Source organism: Eleutherodactylus coqui, chromosome 7 (genome assembly GCF_035609145.1).
Source record: "Eleutherodactylus coqui strain aEleCoq1 chromosome 7, aEleCoq1.hap1, whole genome shotgun sequence".
NCBI lineage: Eukaryota > Metazoa > Chordata > Amphibia > Anura > Eleutherodactylidae > Eleutherodactylus > Eleutherodactylus coqui.
The window spans coordinates 89452032-89466225 of record NC_089843.1 but is presented as its reverse complement, the minus strand read 5'-3'; the positions used below and the strand labels follow the sequence as shown (position 1 = coordinate 89466225).

The following is a 14194-nucleotide window of genomic DNA, read 5'->3' as shown; positions in this document are numbered from 1 at the left end:
GGGTCCTATGTGCATGGCCTGGGGCCACAGAGGGGGTCCTATTCAAAGTGGAAGTAGCCACATAAGGGAGTCCTATTACTAACAGGGGCTACAGGGGTGTCCTTTTATAAACTGTGGCCAGAGCTGAAACACTATTACTTAGAGCGACCACAGTGAGGGCGCTATAACTATTATCAACCACAGCTGGGCACTATTATTTAGTGGACACTAAATTCCGTCCCGCTTGTGGACACTCAGCCTAAGGGCTCCTTCCCACGGACGGATTTCCGCCGCATAATACGCGGCGGAAATCCACTGCGTTGCCCGCAGCTATTAGGTTCTATTGAACTTAATAGCACAATGCTTACGGTGCGGAATTCCACCGTGGAATTCCGCACCGTAAAATCACCCGTCCTCACCCGCGACATGCTCTATTTGTCGCGGGTGTACGCGCGGACAGCTTCCATTGCAGTCAATGGAAGCCGTCCGTCACGCAATCTTCCGCTGTAGCACAGCGGAAGATAGCGTGAAACCGCTTCCCCGCCTACCATCAGCCGCGTCATGTGATGCTGTAGGCGTGTCATATGACACAGCCGGCGCGTCACGCGCTCTATTGTGCATGCGCGCCAAAGCAACATGCGGGACGTAGGACGCCGGATCCGGAGGTAGGTATCGGGGTCTCTAGGGGGGCGCCGTGATGGGCTCTGCCACGGAATTCCGCGGCTGAGCCTGTCACGGCCGTGTGAAGCCGGCCTAACTGTACACTGTAAGCTGCTGTTATTGTTGCTATATTCTGTGTTAAAGTTCAATTTATATTATCTATCGTGTGTTATAAATATTATAATTTTCTCACACAAACTGTGAAATACTGTAACTTCCATATATGCATAGCATATGAATTGTAGGCCTTAGTTAGTTGTAGACAGGAATACATGACGGTTCCATGACAGTTATTTGTTTCCTGAACTGCATCATATTGGGTTTTTTAGTTACTATATATACTTGAGTATAAGCCTAGTTTTTCTGCACATTTTTTGTGCTGAAAAAGCCCCCCTCGACTTATACTCGAGTCAGTAAATGCTTTAAAAAAAAACCCTCCATACTCACCTCCCAGCCAGCGTCTGTGTCTCCGGCGGCGGTGCGGCAGGCTGCTTGAATTCTCTCTGCTGTCATCCCCCGCCGTACTCTTTGCTAGGTTCTGTCACCCCCCCATCAGCGCTGTGTAAGTAAGAGATGTGATTGGATCAAGCATCAGCCAATCACAGTCGGTGCTCGATCATTCACAGCCAATCAAGCTGCTTTAGAATTTTCCCCACTGTCATCTCCCTGCTCAGCTTTCAAATCCCCTGCCGTCAGTGCTGTGTAAGTAAGCGCTGTGATTGGATCGAGCGCCAGCTGTAATTGGCTGGCGCTCAATCCAATCACAGTGCGTACTTACACAGCACTGACAGAGCCAAGCAGAGAGGACGGCGGGGGATAACAGCAGCTTGTTGCACAGACACACACACCGGCTGGATGGTGAGTATGAAGGTTTTTTTAACCTAGTATATACTCGAGTATAGCACGGCTTATACTCGAGTCAATAAGTTTTTCCATTTTTTTGTGGTGAAACGTATTGTCTCGGCTTATACTCGGGTTGGCCAATACTTGAGTATATACAGTACTTGTTTTAAAAAAAATGTTTTTTGTAACTCCATTGTCTGCATCGTATTCTGTAACCTGTGTTGTGATCCATCACCAGTGACAATACTTTAAAGGGAATATATATTTTTAGCTACATTCTAGCATGTCTTTGAGAAATGCCTGAATATAAAGGGATATCCAAAACTCATATGGTTGTTATGAGTAATAATGAAGTAATTTGTTCCCCCCTTCCTCACAAAATCTTGGGTGTCTATATTAATCATCTGTATAACCAAAATCTAAGCCTGCTAGGTAGACATTCATTTCCTTCTAAGAAAATTTTCCAAGGCCTTTATGTTTAATTTTCAGCCCCAAGATATCCAGCATCAGAGTGGTTCTGGGGCAGCAACTCTTCAACCAAACAACGGATGTCACTCAGACGTTTGAAATTGACAGATATATTTTTCATCCTGAATATTCAGTGTTCAAACCTAATGAACATGACATTGGTGAGTACCAATATCGTACATAACTAACCAAGGTAACACTTTTTGTTATGGCAGTAGAGGTAGCAGTTACACTTGGGCCCCGGTGCTTATGGGGACCCAAAGGCCCTTGTGCTATATAAGACACTGGTATTATGAATGGCAAATGATCGATTGGGGCCCTTTTTGCATTGGGGCCCAAGAACATCATATTATGCCTCTATTTCTACATTAGGTTATATCAAGTAGAAATGTGAGAATTTACTGCCTAGAAGAAGTCGAATGTTAGGAAGGATGTGATTTACTCACAAAGACCAATGATCATAGAAGCTTTAGCTTCTTCCCCGAAGATATGCAGAGTATGCCGAGATCCTTCCAGCAGAAAATGGAAGGGACCATGTTGGTCAAAGATTTTGTACAAATTTTTTGGTGTGTACTAGAGATGAGCGCGCGTACTCGCTAAGGCAAACTACTCGAGCAAGTAGTGCCTTATGCGAGTACGTGCCTGCTCGTCCCAAAAGATTCGGGTGCCGGCAGGGGAGAGCGGTGAGTTGCGGGAGCGAGCAGGGGGGAGAGAGTGAGAGAGAGAGATCTACCCCCCCCCGTTCCTCCCCGCTCTCCCCCTGTTCCTCCCCGCCTCCCGCTAACACCCGAATCTTTTGAGACGAGTGGACAGGTACTCGCATAAGGCACTACTTGCTCGAGTAGTTTGCCTTAGCGAGTACGCTCGCTCATCTCTAGTGTGTACTACTAGAAGGGTACCCCTGCATCTCTATTCCCTGCAGGACTTTTTGAGTGCCCTGTTTATTTCCTTGTCTGTGTAAAACAGGAAGTTGTGCTGTTCCTTTAAGAGAAAAATGTGCGTTGGAGATTTGAGTGTTTCTTTTCTGAGAGTAGAGTCTAGAGGAGAAAAAAAAAGAAGTTAGCCTATGGCCTGTGAGGTAGTATGTGACGGAGAGGAAACTGTTAAGATACGAGCTGAAAGAAGCAAGTCTCTTCAGTTCACACTGCAGATAATTCACACCGGTCTTCGGCCCGCAGAATCAGATCTTGGAGTCTCGCATGCATACACGGGAAATCGGACCTTATACGAGGGAGCAACACTCAGGCCGGGCTCACACGGACGGATTCCAATTGCGGAATCCACGGCAAAACATATAAAAGCATATAAAATCACTTTTTCACTCACATTCACTAGCATGAATTGCGTATTCTGAGAACGGAGGAATAATTGCAGCACGCTCTGTTTTGTCGCCGATTATGTTTGGACAGCCTCCATTGAAGACGATGCAGGCCGTCCAACCCGCAGCCCATACGTAATTAACATTGCATATGAGCCGTGGGTACCCACCTGATCACTAAGCGACGGCGCAAGAAATACAAACAGTCAAAACAAAAAACACAATACAAGAAAATAAGGTACGCTGCAGGATTCCCCCATATGGAATCCGGTTCCCTCCTATGAGTCCAGCCTCAGTGGAAAGATGCTGAACACATAGAGGACAATCTGAGAGAAACACTGTGTTACATTCTGTGTTACAATCCAATTATTTGTTAAAACGTTGAAGCATCTTTAATGGACTGGGTGAGAATATGGTCGCAGAACATAACTTCACCCCTGTATGTGCCATATATATGAAATTCCTGCAATTGGACTTTTGACCGGGTCAATCGGTTTTGTATCTCCTGGGCCCAGTACAGCTCCATGATTCAAATGCCCTGATTGTGACATCCCCCCTGCCACCCTACCTCGATCCAGGCTCGGTACACTATTAGTGACCATCTTTATATACTTTGCACAATAACCTTGTATGTTGGCATAAACTGCCCTTATATATAGTTGTAGTCAGTATTTTGAATGGTATTTCTCTTTGGCACACACTTCGGACACAGTTGAGTTTCACTTTTTGACTTGAGGGATGCTTTGAGGGCTCAGTCACACGGGCGCCGATCTGCCTGTGTTTCTACAGGATAAGACCGCTGCACTGCGGGTGCGGATGACTCTCCGCACCGGCCGGCAGAAAGAACACATGGCCGGCAATGGAGCCGGTCATGCAGAGAATGAGGTGTGGCCGTCTTATCCTGCAGAAACACGGGTGGATCGGCGCCCGTGTGACTGAGCCCTGAATCTGTGTATTTTGTGATTATGCTTCTAAAATGTTCAATGGCTCATTTTATGTTCCTCTTGGCTTCCATTTTTTTCTAGTGCTAATCAAACTGAAAAGAATAAATAACCATTGTGCAAAGAGGACTCAATTTGTCCAGCCGATCTGTTTACCGCAAGATGGTATTACATTTGAGGAAGGATACCGGTGTGATCTATCTGGATGGGGTCGTATGAAGGAAGGTACATTACTCTGAGTATCCTCTACTGTAGCGAGTTCCTACCATGTTATATCTTGAGAGCACATAGAGCATAGCTCCCCACCCTTTTGTACGTTTTCTGAGCCACATTGAACGTCTAGCGTTTGCAGCTGAATAAACGTATGTAAAGCCAGCACAGCATGGGGTTAGGCCTGCTTTCCTGTTAAGCAGAATGGCAAATATAGCGGCTTCTGGCTAGTAGGAGCAATCAAAAAAAACAGTAGACTACGGCTGGTTTCACACGGCCGAGGATCTTGCGCAAGATCTATGCGTTGCGAAACGCACGAATATGGACCCCATTCTTTTGCATGGGGTTATACGCATGAGTGACTTCTTTTCCTGCATTGCGGTGTGATGCGGGAAAAAATTGCAACATGTCCTATCTTTGGGCATGCCCTCTCATCGTCCATTGATTTCAATGGGGCTGGCAAAGAACTGCACTGCTCGCTAGGTGCATGCGAGTACGAAACACTCCGTGATCTTCAGTGCTCCACTGAAGAGGCATTTTCCAAGTATTGCATATTTGATAATGAGACGGTATATAAGGATTTACACTAGAAGTCTCAACCAGTGTGAAGATTTCTCATTAGACATGCTTGGTTTCTAACTGCCAGTAGCTAGAGAGTTGACTTTTTTCTTGCACAGCATGAATGTTACATGTATTTTCTTTCATGGTTACAAGACTTTATAGATGGAATGAGAAGAATGCTGTAGGGGGAAGTCTGATTCATTGATCTGGCTAAAACAACTGTAAAATATTTGTAATCCACTGATCAGCTACTGAACTATAGCTCAGGAGTTCTGTATGTGGGCTCAGTCATACGGGTGTTTTAACGTCCGATTATTCGCGTGTTAAAAAAGATTGCACTATATAGAACCAATGCTTTCCACTGGCAACGGTCACATGTACAAATTTTACATGCGCAAAAACATCTGTGGCGAAAATTATAGGACATCGGTTTCTAAAACGCGGCTAGCTGTGGCATCAGAATTTTTATTGAATGTGAAACCCCTGGATGCTGTCGCATTCAGGGGTTTCATCTTGTGCTCAATGGGGCTGGTGACAGCAGCACAGACCTCATTGAGAACATACAGTGAAGATGTCACAGCTGTGGCAGAGGAGCGCAATATTCTCCTATTGAATTCAATGAAGTCGGCGCTACGGCAATCCCTGCAGTAATTTTCGGGGAAGTACTTTAAATATAAGCCCTTCCCTGAAAATCATCCCTAAAATGTGTAAAAACAAAGAATATATATATACTCATCTCTCCGCAGCTGCCGGGGCTCAGGCTCATCCAGCCGGGTCTTCTCCTGCACTGCTCTGAAGTGCTTTCAGCCGGCGGGGATTTCCCCGCCAGCTAAAAGGGCTGCCTCTGATTGGCTGAGCACTGTGACCAATCAGAGAAGCTCTCAGCTATTGAATGACAGCTGAGAGCTGCCTCTGATTGGTCCCTGTGCTCAGCCAATCAGAGGCAGCACTCACCCATTCATTGAATTCAGCCATTGATTGGGCTGATACAATACAAGAACAATTTTCCCCATTGAGGAACCCTCTTGGTAGGAAACAGTCCCTAAATAATTCCACCTGTGATTTCATGGTCCTTTTTACATGCATGTTGATCGGGCTTGTGTCCTTTGCTTTTATAAGGGCCGAGAAATGTCTTACGTGGATGAATGGTCAATACTACGATTATTTGTCCCCATTGCCTGCCTAGGGAGATATACCGCCGATCAGAGTGCATTTTTTTATGTTTGCTAAAATTGAATGATCAACTGACGAACAAGTGTATGCTCGTTTGTTTCGGCCAATCATTGGTCCTTTTACACATTCAGAGAAATGTAAACCACATTAAATCTTTGGTCCACTACACTGACAGATGTCTTATTGTGACCTGGGTCAAACAAATACACAGAGAAAGAAACGATGCTTGGGAAAAAAACAGATGTCATAAAAAATACACAATTTTTCTGGTGTTTTTTTTTCACGAGGGCATAAATATATTTACACACGTATTTGCGTTGCGTATTTGCAGGAAGGGCGTTACATTTTTGCTCACATCTGTGAATATTTTATAGTATTTTTTGCACACACCCTGCGTATTTCCGAGCGCATAAGAGCACGCAAGCATGCTCCCTTTAATTTCAGTGGCCAGTTAGGTTTATTATGGGCTAATTGGTGCATAATACGGACCAAAATAGGGCATGCTGCCATTTTTTTTATGACCGAAATGCACATGCAAAAACACACGTGACAAAACCCACTCAAATTAGTGGGATCTATTCACTGCGCAAATGTGCTCATGTGAACAAGCCCTTAGGGTGCAGTTTCTACAGTATACACAGTGATACGTAGAAGCTACAGACTGGTGTAAAACTTTAAATGATGCCCTATTTCAATAACTAGATTGGCCCGCTGCTCGCTACGCGAACATAAAATTGTTGGAAATATAGTTGTAAATGCTTTAAGAACTGTCGAGCTGAGGATTTGGCTTGAACTGTTCGCCGTCCATGGCTTGGCCTTCACGTTTTTGGGACATGGCAACCATCAAATTGGTCAGCACTTGATATGAACGTCACTCAGCTACGCTTGACTCTCCCTAGTGGCGCTGCTGGCTGAAGCACAACAGCGCCGCTAGACTTAACATAGGGACTTTGACCTTGCCTGACAGTCACTCAATGTATCAAACTCACATTGTATGATGTTACGGCGGTGGGGAGGATGTAAAAAATCTAATGATACCAAAACCATCGATCAAAGGTAACACAAAGCGGTCAATGTGTGGTGCAAGAAAAAGACTGTAGGATTTTTTATAATAGATGATTGTCAACACAAAATACATGCATTAACTGTAAGTTAAAAAAAAAAGCTTTCGGGGCAAAAGTGTCCATAGCCTTTAGTAATGATGACTGCCAAAATACTTTAAGTGCTTTGCTGCCACCTAGTGACCAAACTTCACTGCTATATTGTACAGTGTTGTGCTGTGTCTCCAAGGCCTGGATCACATTACTAAGCTAACTTCCTAAAAGTCACTAGTTGTGAAAGACCATATAAAACAGGAAGCTGAGAGCACCGCATGGTCAGTCAGGGCTGTTTCACTCGGCAGAGATTCGCACGAATATTAACCCCATTCTGTTGAATAGGGTCATACACATGAGCGTTTTTGTCCCGCATCGCATTGCACTTGCCTGTGTAAAATTAGCCTGAGTTAGCTAAAATCACAGAGAGAAGTGGTGGAGGCTATTCTTAGGAGAAGTGTGGCGTGTGCCACATGTGAAGCAGCATCAACTGCTGGAAGTGTGAATCGGACTCATCTGTCTGCCAAATAGGGGGACCTAAGAAGAGAGAATGGATCAATGCCTTCAAGCCGAGTAGAAACTGCCTAATGAGTGTGGGTCCCTATGTAAAGGCCTGCTGAGTTGACCCAATAAAAACTATCAAGGCCAGATGCAAAAAGCGTGTGCAGTGGTTGTTGCACAATTGAAGGTCGGTGTAGTGGCCCAGTACATGTTTTCCTGGCCCCCTCCATAATGTCATTCATGTATGTCTTATGCAGATGCCCTGTGCAAAACTGTCTTGTCATTCTGTTATGTGTATTTCACAGCTGCAGCAAATGAGAGGTTAATGTCTGCAAAGTGTGAGCTGACTGTCTGTAAATGTATCAATTTATGTCTTGTCACGTGGTATGAGAGAGGCTATAAATGTGAGTGACTGAAAGAGGGAAAGGGGTCCGGATCTTCCATCATCCGGAGCTGAGAGAAAGTAAAGCACAGAGGCACCTTCACCCCTCATGTGTTGAAGATGGGAAAAGGAGGATAGATTTCCCGAGCGCAAGGATAAGCATGAGCAGTGAGTGAGCCCACCCCAGAGAGAGCGTGAGCGAGTCCAAAGTTTTCTTACTCAAGTCCCAGTGCAGAGGTACTCTTTCTGTCTTCAATTGTCACACACATAGGCGTCCTGAAGTCTAGGATTGCTGTGTGGAGGTACTCATCTTCAAGTCTGTCTGTATATATCTATAATTCTACCTGCACTTGGAGTAGTGTCTATTTTTGCCTTGTATTGCTGGAGTTGTTACCTAGTAAAGTTATTCCAGGCCCTGACCGTTCCCAGGGACCTGAGGTACTCTATTCCTGTGTGCGGCTCATTTATTCTCTGATTATGTTCATGCCGGTGGATAGTGGAACGGTGGCATCACCTGTAACAACCGCAATCCCTGTTCTACCATCTATTGGGCATCCCTATCCTAGGGGTGTCCGTAAGAGGCCCAGCGCTGCCCTAGCCTTGGCTGCCTGCGTCCCTCTGGGAGGGAGCATGGTAAGAGCCGCTATGACAAGCCAGCATGTTGCCCTCCCAGCTCCTCAGCATATAACATGTGTCCGGGGTCACCCTATGGGAGACTGCAGTCGGTAGCAGATGTTGGCCACAGATGACCTGTAGTGGGCTACCCCCATGGTTCCCGTACATCGTCAAATGTTAATGGGTTCGATGCAACTATTTGGTTTTATAATGTGCGCCGGACACTGTGTCCAAGTACTGTAATTGCATAGTCCTATTATACTGTTCATGGTTATTTAATGTTTATTTGCTTTAAACAGTCACAAGGGAAGAATGTGGGCACGTAGGTCCGTAAGCGTACTCTATCAAACCAGGCGAGCACCACACGAAGTGCCCAGTTAGTGAAAACCCCTGTGAAACAGTGCTGAGTGTGAGACTGAGTTCACAATTTTCAGAGTTCAAATCAGAGCCACACAGCTGACACCTGAGCGGTACCTGCCTTTCCTGCGGGTTAGAGATTTTTCATTACACTGGTTGCTAGAAATTGTTCAATAAAAGTTTCAGAGCGAATGGCTTCAGATGACTTTCCCCATCAAGGACCTCCTACAGGTAAGTGAAAGCCTTGTAACTTGGCATGTAGGGGTTGGACCTCTTTGATGTGCATGTTTGTACATGGGTGGACTTGTGTATGTTTGAGGGCCTTCAGAGAGAAGTCACATGATTTTATTCCATGTGATTTTGTGGCTGTGGACTGAAAGGACATTTGACTCTGTCCACAGATTATATCACTGCCAGATAGCAGGACTGCGAGCATGGATGTGGCTACATACTCATGGGTCAGGGTGCAAAAGTTTAGCTTGGGGCCCCCCCTCCCCTGCACACCCTTCCACCCCCCCCCCCCTGCACACCCTCCCACCCAACACACAGCAACTTTGCATGGCTACTGGCTATGATTCATTCCAAAATATACATAAACACATTATATATACTCAGACATCATATATATAAGAAAACCTTCAGAATGTGACAGCTTAAATACAGCGGATCAGCTCTATTACCCTCTATATAATGCAGTCGCCATACAATAGTTAGATACCAGTTCTACACAGTGATAGTGATCACAGTGCAGTTACCTCCAATGATCACAGGTGACATCTTCTTTGACTGTGTTGTCCACTTTCTCTTTTCATGTCTATCTGGCCATAAAGAGTTCGTAAAGCTGCAACTTGTTTCTGAGACTCTTACCATCTTGCTTCTGTCTCCAATGCCTCTCACGGTGTCTCCCACACTAAAAGTGTCCAACAAAGTAATGCTGCTCACACACCATCAACACAAAACATAGTGCCTGCTTTGTGTCCACACATAGAAATAGTTCCTATCTGTACCCCTACAAAGTAATAATGCAAACTTTGTGCCCCAGACAAGTAAAAATACCCCTCAATACTCACAGTGCAACAGTGATCCCTTTGTGCCCCTTAAAAAAATAACTTGGACAAACCTTTCAATTCCCACTGTCCATGTATAAAAAGATCCAGCGTTGTAGCTCCATTTTCTACACGGGGTCTATGTTGACAGTTTACAGTCAGCCTATTTATGAGACGTCACAGGTTGCAGCAGCCAATCACAGTTGTCACAGTTGTCAGCATTTGAAAACTCCGATCCATGATTGGCTGCAGCAGCCTGTGGCATTCCGCACACAGGCTGCTGCAGTCTGTCAATAAGAGCATCATAAGGCACTAGTTCTGGTCACCGGTGCTCAGGAAAGATGTTACAGTACTGGAGGCGGTTCAAAGAAGAGCAACTAAACTAATACATGGAATTACGGGACTGGAATACCCAGAGAGGCTATCCAAATTGGGATTACTTACTCTAGAAAAAAGAAGGCTAAGGGGTGATCAAATAACTATGTATAAATACATGAGGGGACAATACAAGGATCTCTCCCAGGATCTGTTTATACCCAGGACTACGACGGTAACAAGAGGGCATCCGTTACGTTTAGAGGAAAGCAGGTTTCATCACCAACATAGAAAGGGGTTCTTTACTGTAAGAGCAGTTAAACTGTGGAACTCTCTGCCTGAGGATGTGGTGATGGCAAAATCCATAGAGGAGTTTAAGAGGGAACTAGATGTCTTTCTGGAGAGCAAGGATATTATAGGTTATAAATCTTAGGCTAATTGTTAATCCGGGTATACAGCAGGTAGGATCTATTAGGGGTTGATCCAGGGGACAGTCTGATTGCCATTAGGGAGTCGGAAAGGAATTGTTTCCCCAAAAGGGCTAATTGGCTTCTGCTCTTGGGGTTTTTTGCCTTCCTCTGGATCAACACAGGAGGATAGACAGGCTGGACTAGATGGACTTGTCTTCATTCGGCCTAATGAACTATGTTACTATGTTACTATAGTGGAAACCTGAGAATGCAGTGCTGGAGCTGCAGTGGAGCCAGGAGAGATGAGTATACGATTAGAATTTAATACATGGGGAGCATGATTTTTTTTTTTTAAAGAGAACCTGTCACCAGTATTTAGCAATGAAACGAATAGAAGCACAACAATTATGAATTATCTGTCTTTTCCACACTGCTTTTGTAATAACTGTGGATCAAAGTTTACCTGGATAAAAGCACTTTGACAATTCCCCGGGCCGAATGTAAATGAAGCAGAGCGGTCCAGTGAGCATGCCAGACCGTCTCTGCTAGCCGCCTGGTTTTCACCATTGAAGGCCAATGAGACATGTGCTATGCTGCGGCCAACTAGGAGAAGGTGGGAGAAAATGTATGCTTCCATCATCAAGTGAAACTCGCCACTGCAAAGGTAAATACGTGGTTTTATGACAAGTTATTGCTCAAAGTTTAAGTATCCGTACCCTCCTAAGCTACCGTAGTTGGATAAGAGAAAACCTGAATGGTCACCACCACCATTGCAAACCAGAAATGATCGGGAGACCATCGCCCCTGTATCGGGGAGGTCTCCCTTGGGACTAGGACAGAGACATAATGTATCTTTTTAGGCAGAAAGTCCATGTTATAAGTGACTGTCCATGTGTTGGGCGTAATGCCCACATGCTAGTGAGGGTTAATATTTGGCACTGTAATGTAATGTGTTTTGCAATGCTTTAAAGTGTTAGTGCCCTTCTATGGAGCGAGAGGATATACGAGTACAGTAAAGTTGTTTTTTTTTAAATTTGCTGCATAGATTTGTGTCAGCTCCATCTATCCACAGCTGTGCCATCACAACATCTAACCTGCTCATAAGTAATCATTTTCAATTTTCATTATCTTACCTAGCTCTGTAATGCAACCCTTCAATACATTTGGTTGCAGACTTTCTTTTAACCCAACCTAAGTCTCATTTACAGAATTTAATTCTTTTAGATGACAATAAGTATGCAACTGTTCTACAAGAAGCCATTGTGCCGATAGCGTCCTACAATAAATGCAGCAGTCCTGAAGTTTATGGAGCTGACCTCAGCGAAAACATGTTTTGTGCCGGCTATTTTGACTGTGACATCGATGCCTGTCAGGTGAGGTCATAAACTTTTGTTGGGGAAAAAGGGGACATTTGACATACCCATGATTGTTTGCTGTGGCCCCATCATGATGCTGAATCGCTGACTTATTAATTAAACATTGACAACTTATTCTGGGGGTAGGCCATCAATTTACTTTTAATTCTGGTGAACCTCTTTAACCTACATCGTCATTGCAATACGAAAAACAAAATTTAACATTTTATTGTAGTGTATTTCCTGTCCTTAGCTGGAATTAGGGCTTACTTTGGGTGGTGGGCTGAAAAAATGTCCCTTCAATAGTAATCTGCCATTAAAGGGGTGGAGCTACTTATATGTTCTAGCTGCACAGTGCATTGACAAATAGGACAACACAAAGAAATCTTGCTTCCTAAAGGGGATCTCAAATCCTATTTTAGCAAAATAATCCAATCACAAGTTTCTATCTGTTGTGACCTCTCAATCAATCAGCTGTAATCTGTGGGGAAACTTGGCATTAAGTATTAATTTTGCTGCAGCTCTACCACAGAGACATTGAAGCATTACACAGCGTCCATCAGGAGGGGTAAAGTTTCTCCTTAGGGAGAGTACTTAAAGGTGTGAAGAGACTTATAAGGTCCTGCATAGTTCTCTGGGAAATTTATATACAAATGGTTAGATAGGAGAATGCCTCTACAGCGCCACCTAGGTAGCTTTCGTACAATGTCTAACCTTTTAACAGGCTTTGTAAGAAGACTGGAAATATAAGCCAAAATCAGAAACCTACTGTACACCGATGAGGAGCAAAAGCTCCGAAACAGCTGCCTGTACATGGTTATGTTTTCCCTCTGGAGAAGATTCTGGCTTTGGCCTATGTTCCCAGTCATTGTTACATGGCTTGTTAGAAGGTAAGGCATTGACTTGCAGGAATGATACCTTCTAATGGGTGGCGCTGTAGAGGCATTGTTCCATTTTTAAAAATTCTTTATCACTCGGAGTGAAAAATTTCTGCACAGAATTAGATGAATACATTTATTAGCTGATCGGGTGCAGCCTTACCTGGCCCACCAGGCGGAGCAGACACACGGGTATATGAACGGATATGTCCGATTGTCGGTCTGTGTAAAGGGCCCTTATGCAGGACAGGTCCTTCAGAGCAAGAGACACTCTTTATAAATACTCTCCGCTCAGGACAAAAGATGAACCTCCTGAACACAGGACCCTCCCTCTATTAACTCAGAATACCCTAATAGGTTAGATTGAAATGACATTTCTAAACTAAGCAGTTCATTGAAGTTGTATGCTATCTACTAATAATACAATTTTGCATTGAATTTTGAGAAACTCTGTATCTGTATTTTAGGGTGACTCAGGAGGGCCGCTGGCTTGTCAGAAGGATAAGATCTCTTACCTGTATGGGATTATCAGCTGGGGTGAAGGATGCGGCCGGCTCAACAAGCCCGGAGTATATACAAAAGTATCTAACTATGTTGAGTGGATCAATAACAGAATTATGCCAAAAAAAAATGATAAGTGATAGTTTTTCCCTTCCGGAGGTTTAAAATAAAGATGCGGAAATTATAATTTTTTTTAGGTAACTATATAATATTACAATGGATAACAGAAGGGACCGACTGCAAGTCAATTTTTGAATTTGTAAGCTTTCAATTTGTAGTACTTTTGACACTATCATAAATAGTAAACAAACAAACCGCGGCATGCTCTATTCGAGCCCCGCACAGAAATGTCACTCACCCGCCGCCGGCTCCGGTCTGTGCATGCGCCGGCTGCCCGGCAGCCCGCACATGAAACAGCCGGGGGCGCGGGTGAGTACGCGCTGCTCTCTGCAGGCGCTCGGGTCGGGTCCCGCGGCGAGAATTCTCGCTGCTGGATCTGACCCGGCCGTCTGCGGGCGGCCTAACTGGAATCATTTGGATTACTGACAATATTGTATTTTCTATCTGCTTGATTGTTTGTCAATCAT

At 44.5% G+C, this 14194-nt stretch overlaps 1 protein-coding gene across 1 annotated transcript in view; it reads left to right on the top strand.

Annotated features, from left to right (window-relative positions):
• The window catches only part of HGFAC (HGF activator), a 68010-nt gene extending 54055 nt beyond the window's left edge, over positions 1-13955 (top strand). The window contains exons 12-15 of the mRNA XM_066574800.1: positions 1972-2111; positions 4294-4434; positions 12098-12246; positions 13574-13955. Of these exons, the coding sequence (XP_066430897.1) occupies positions 1972-2111; positions 4294-4434; positions 12098-12246; positions 13574-13747 (604 nt within the window). The 3' untranslated portion in view covers positions 13748-13955. The remainder of the gene's footprint in view (positions 1-1971; positions 2112-4293; positions 4435-12097; positions 12247-13573) is intronic.
• Positions 13956-14194: the final 239 nt, after the last annotated feature.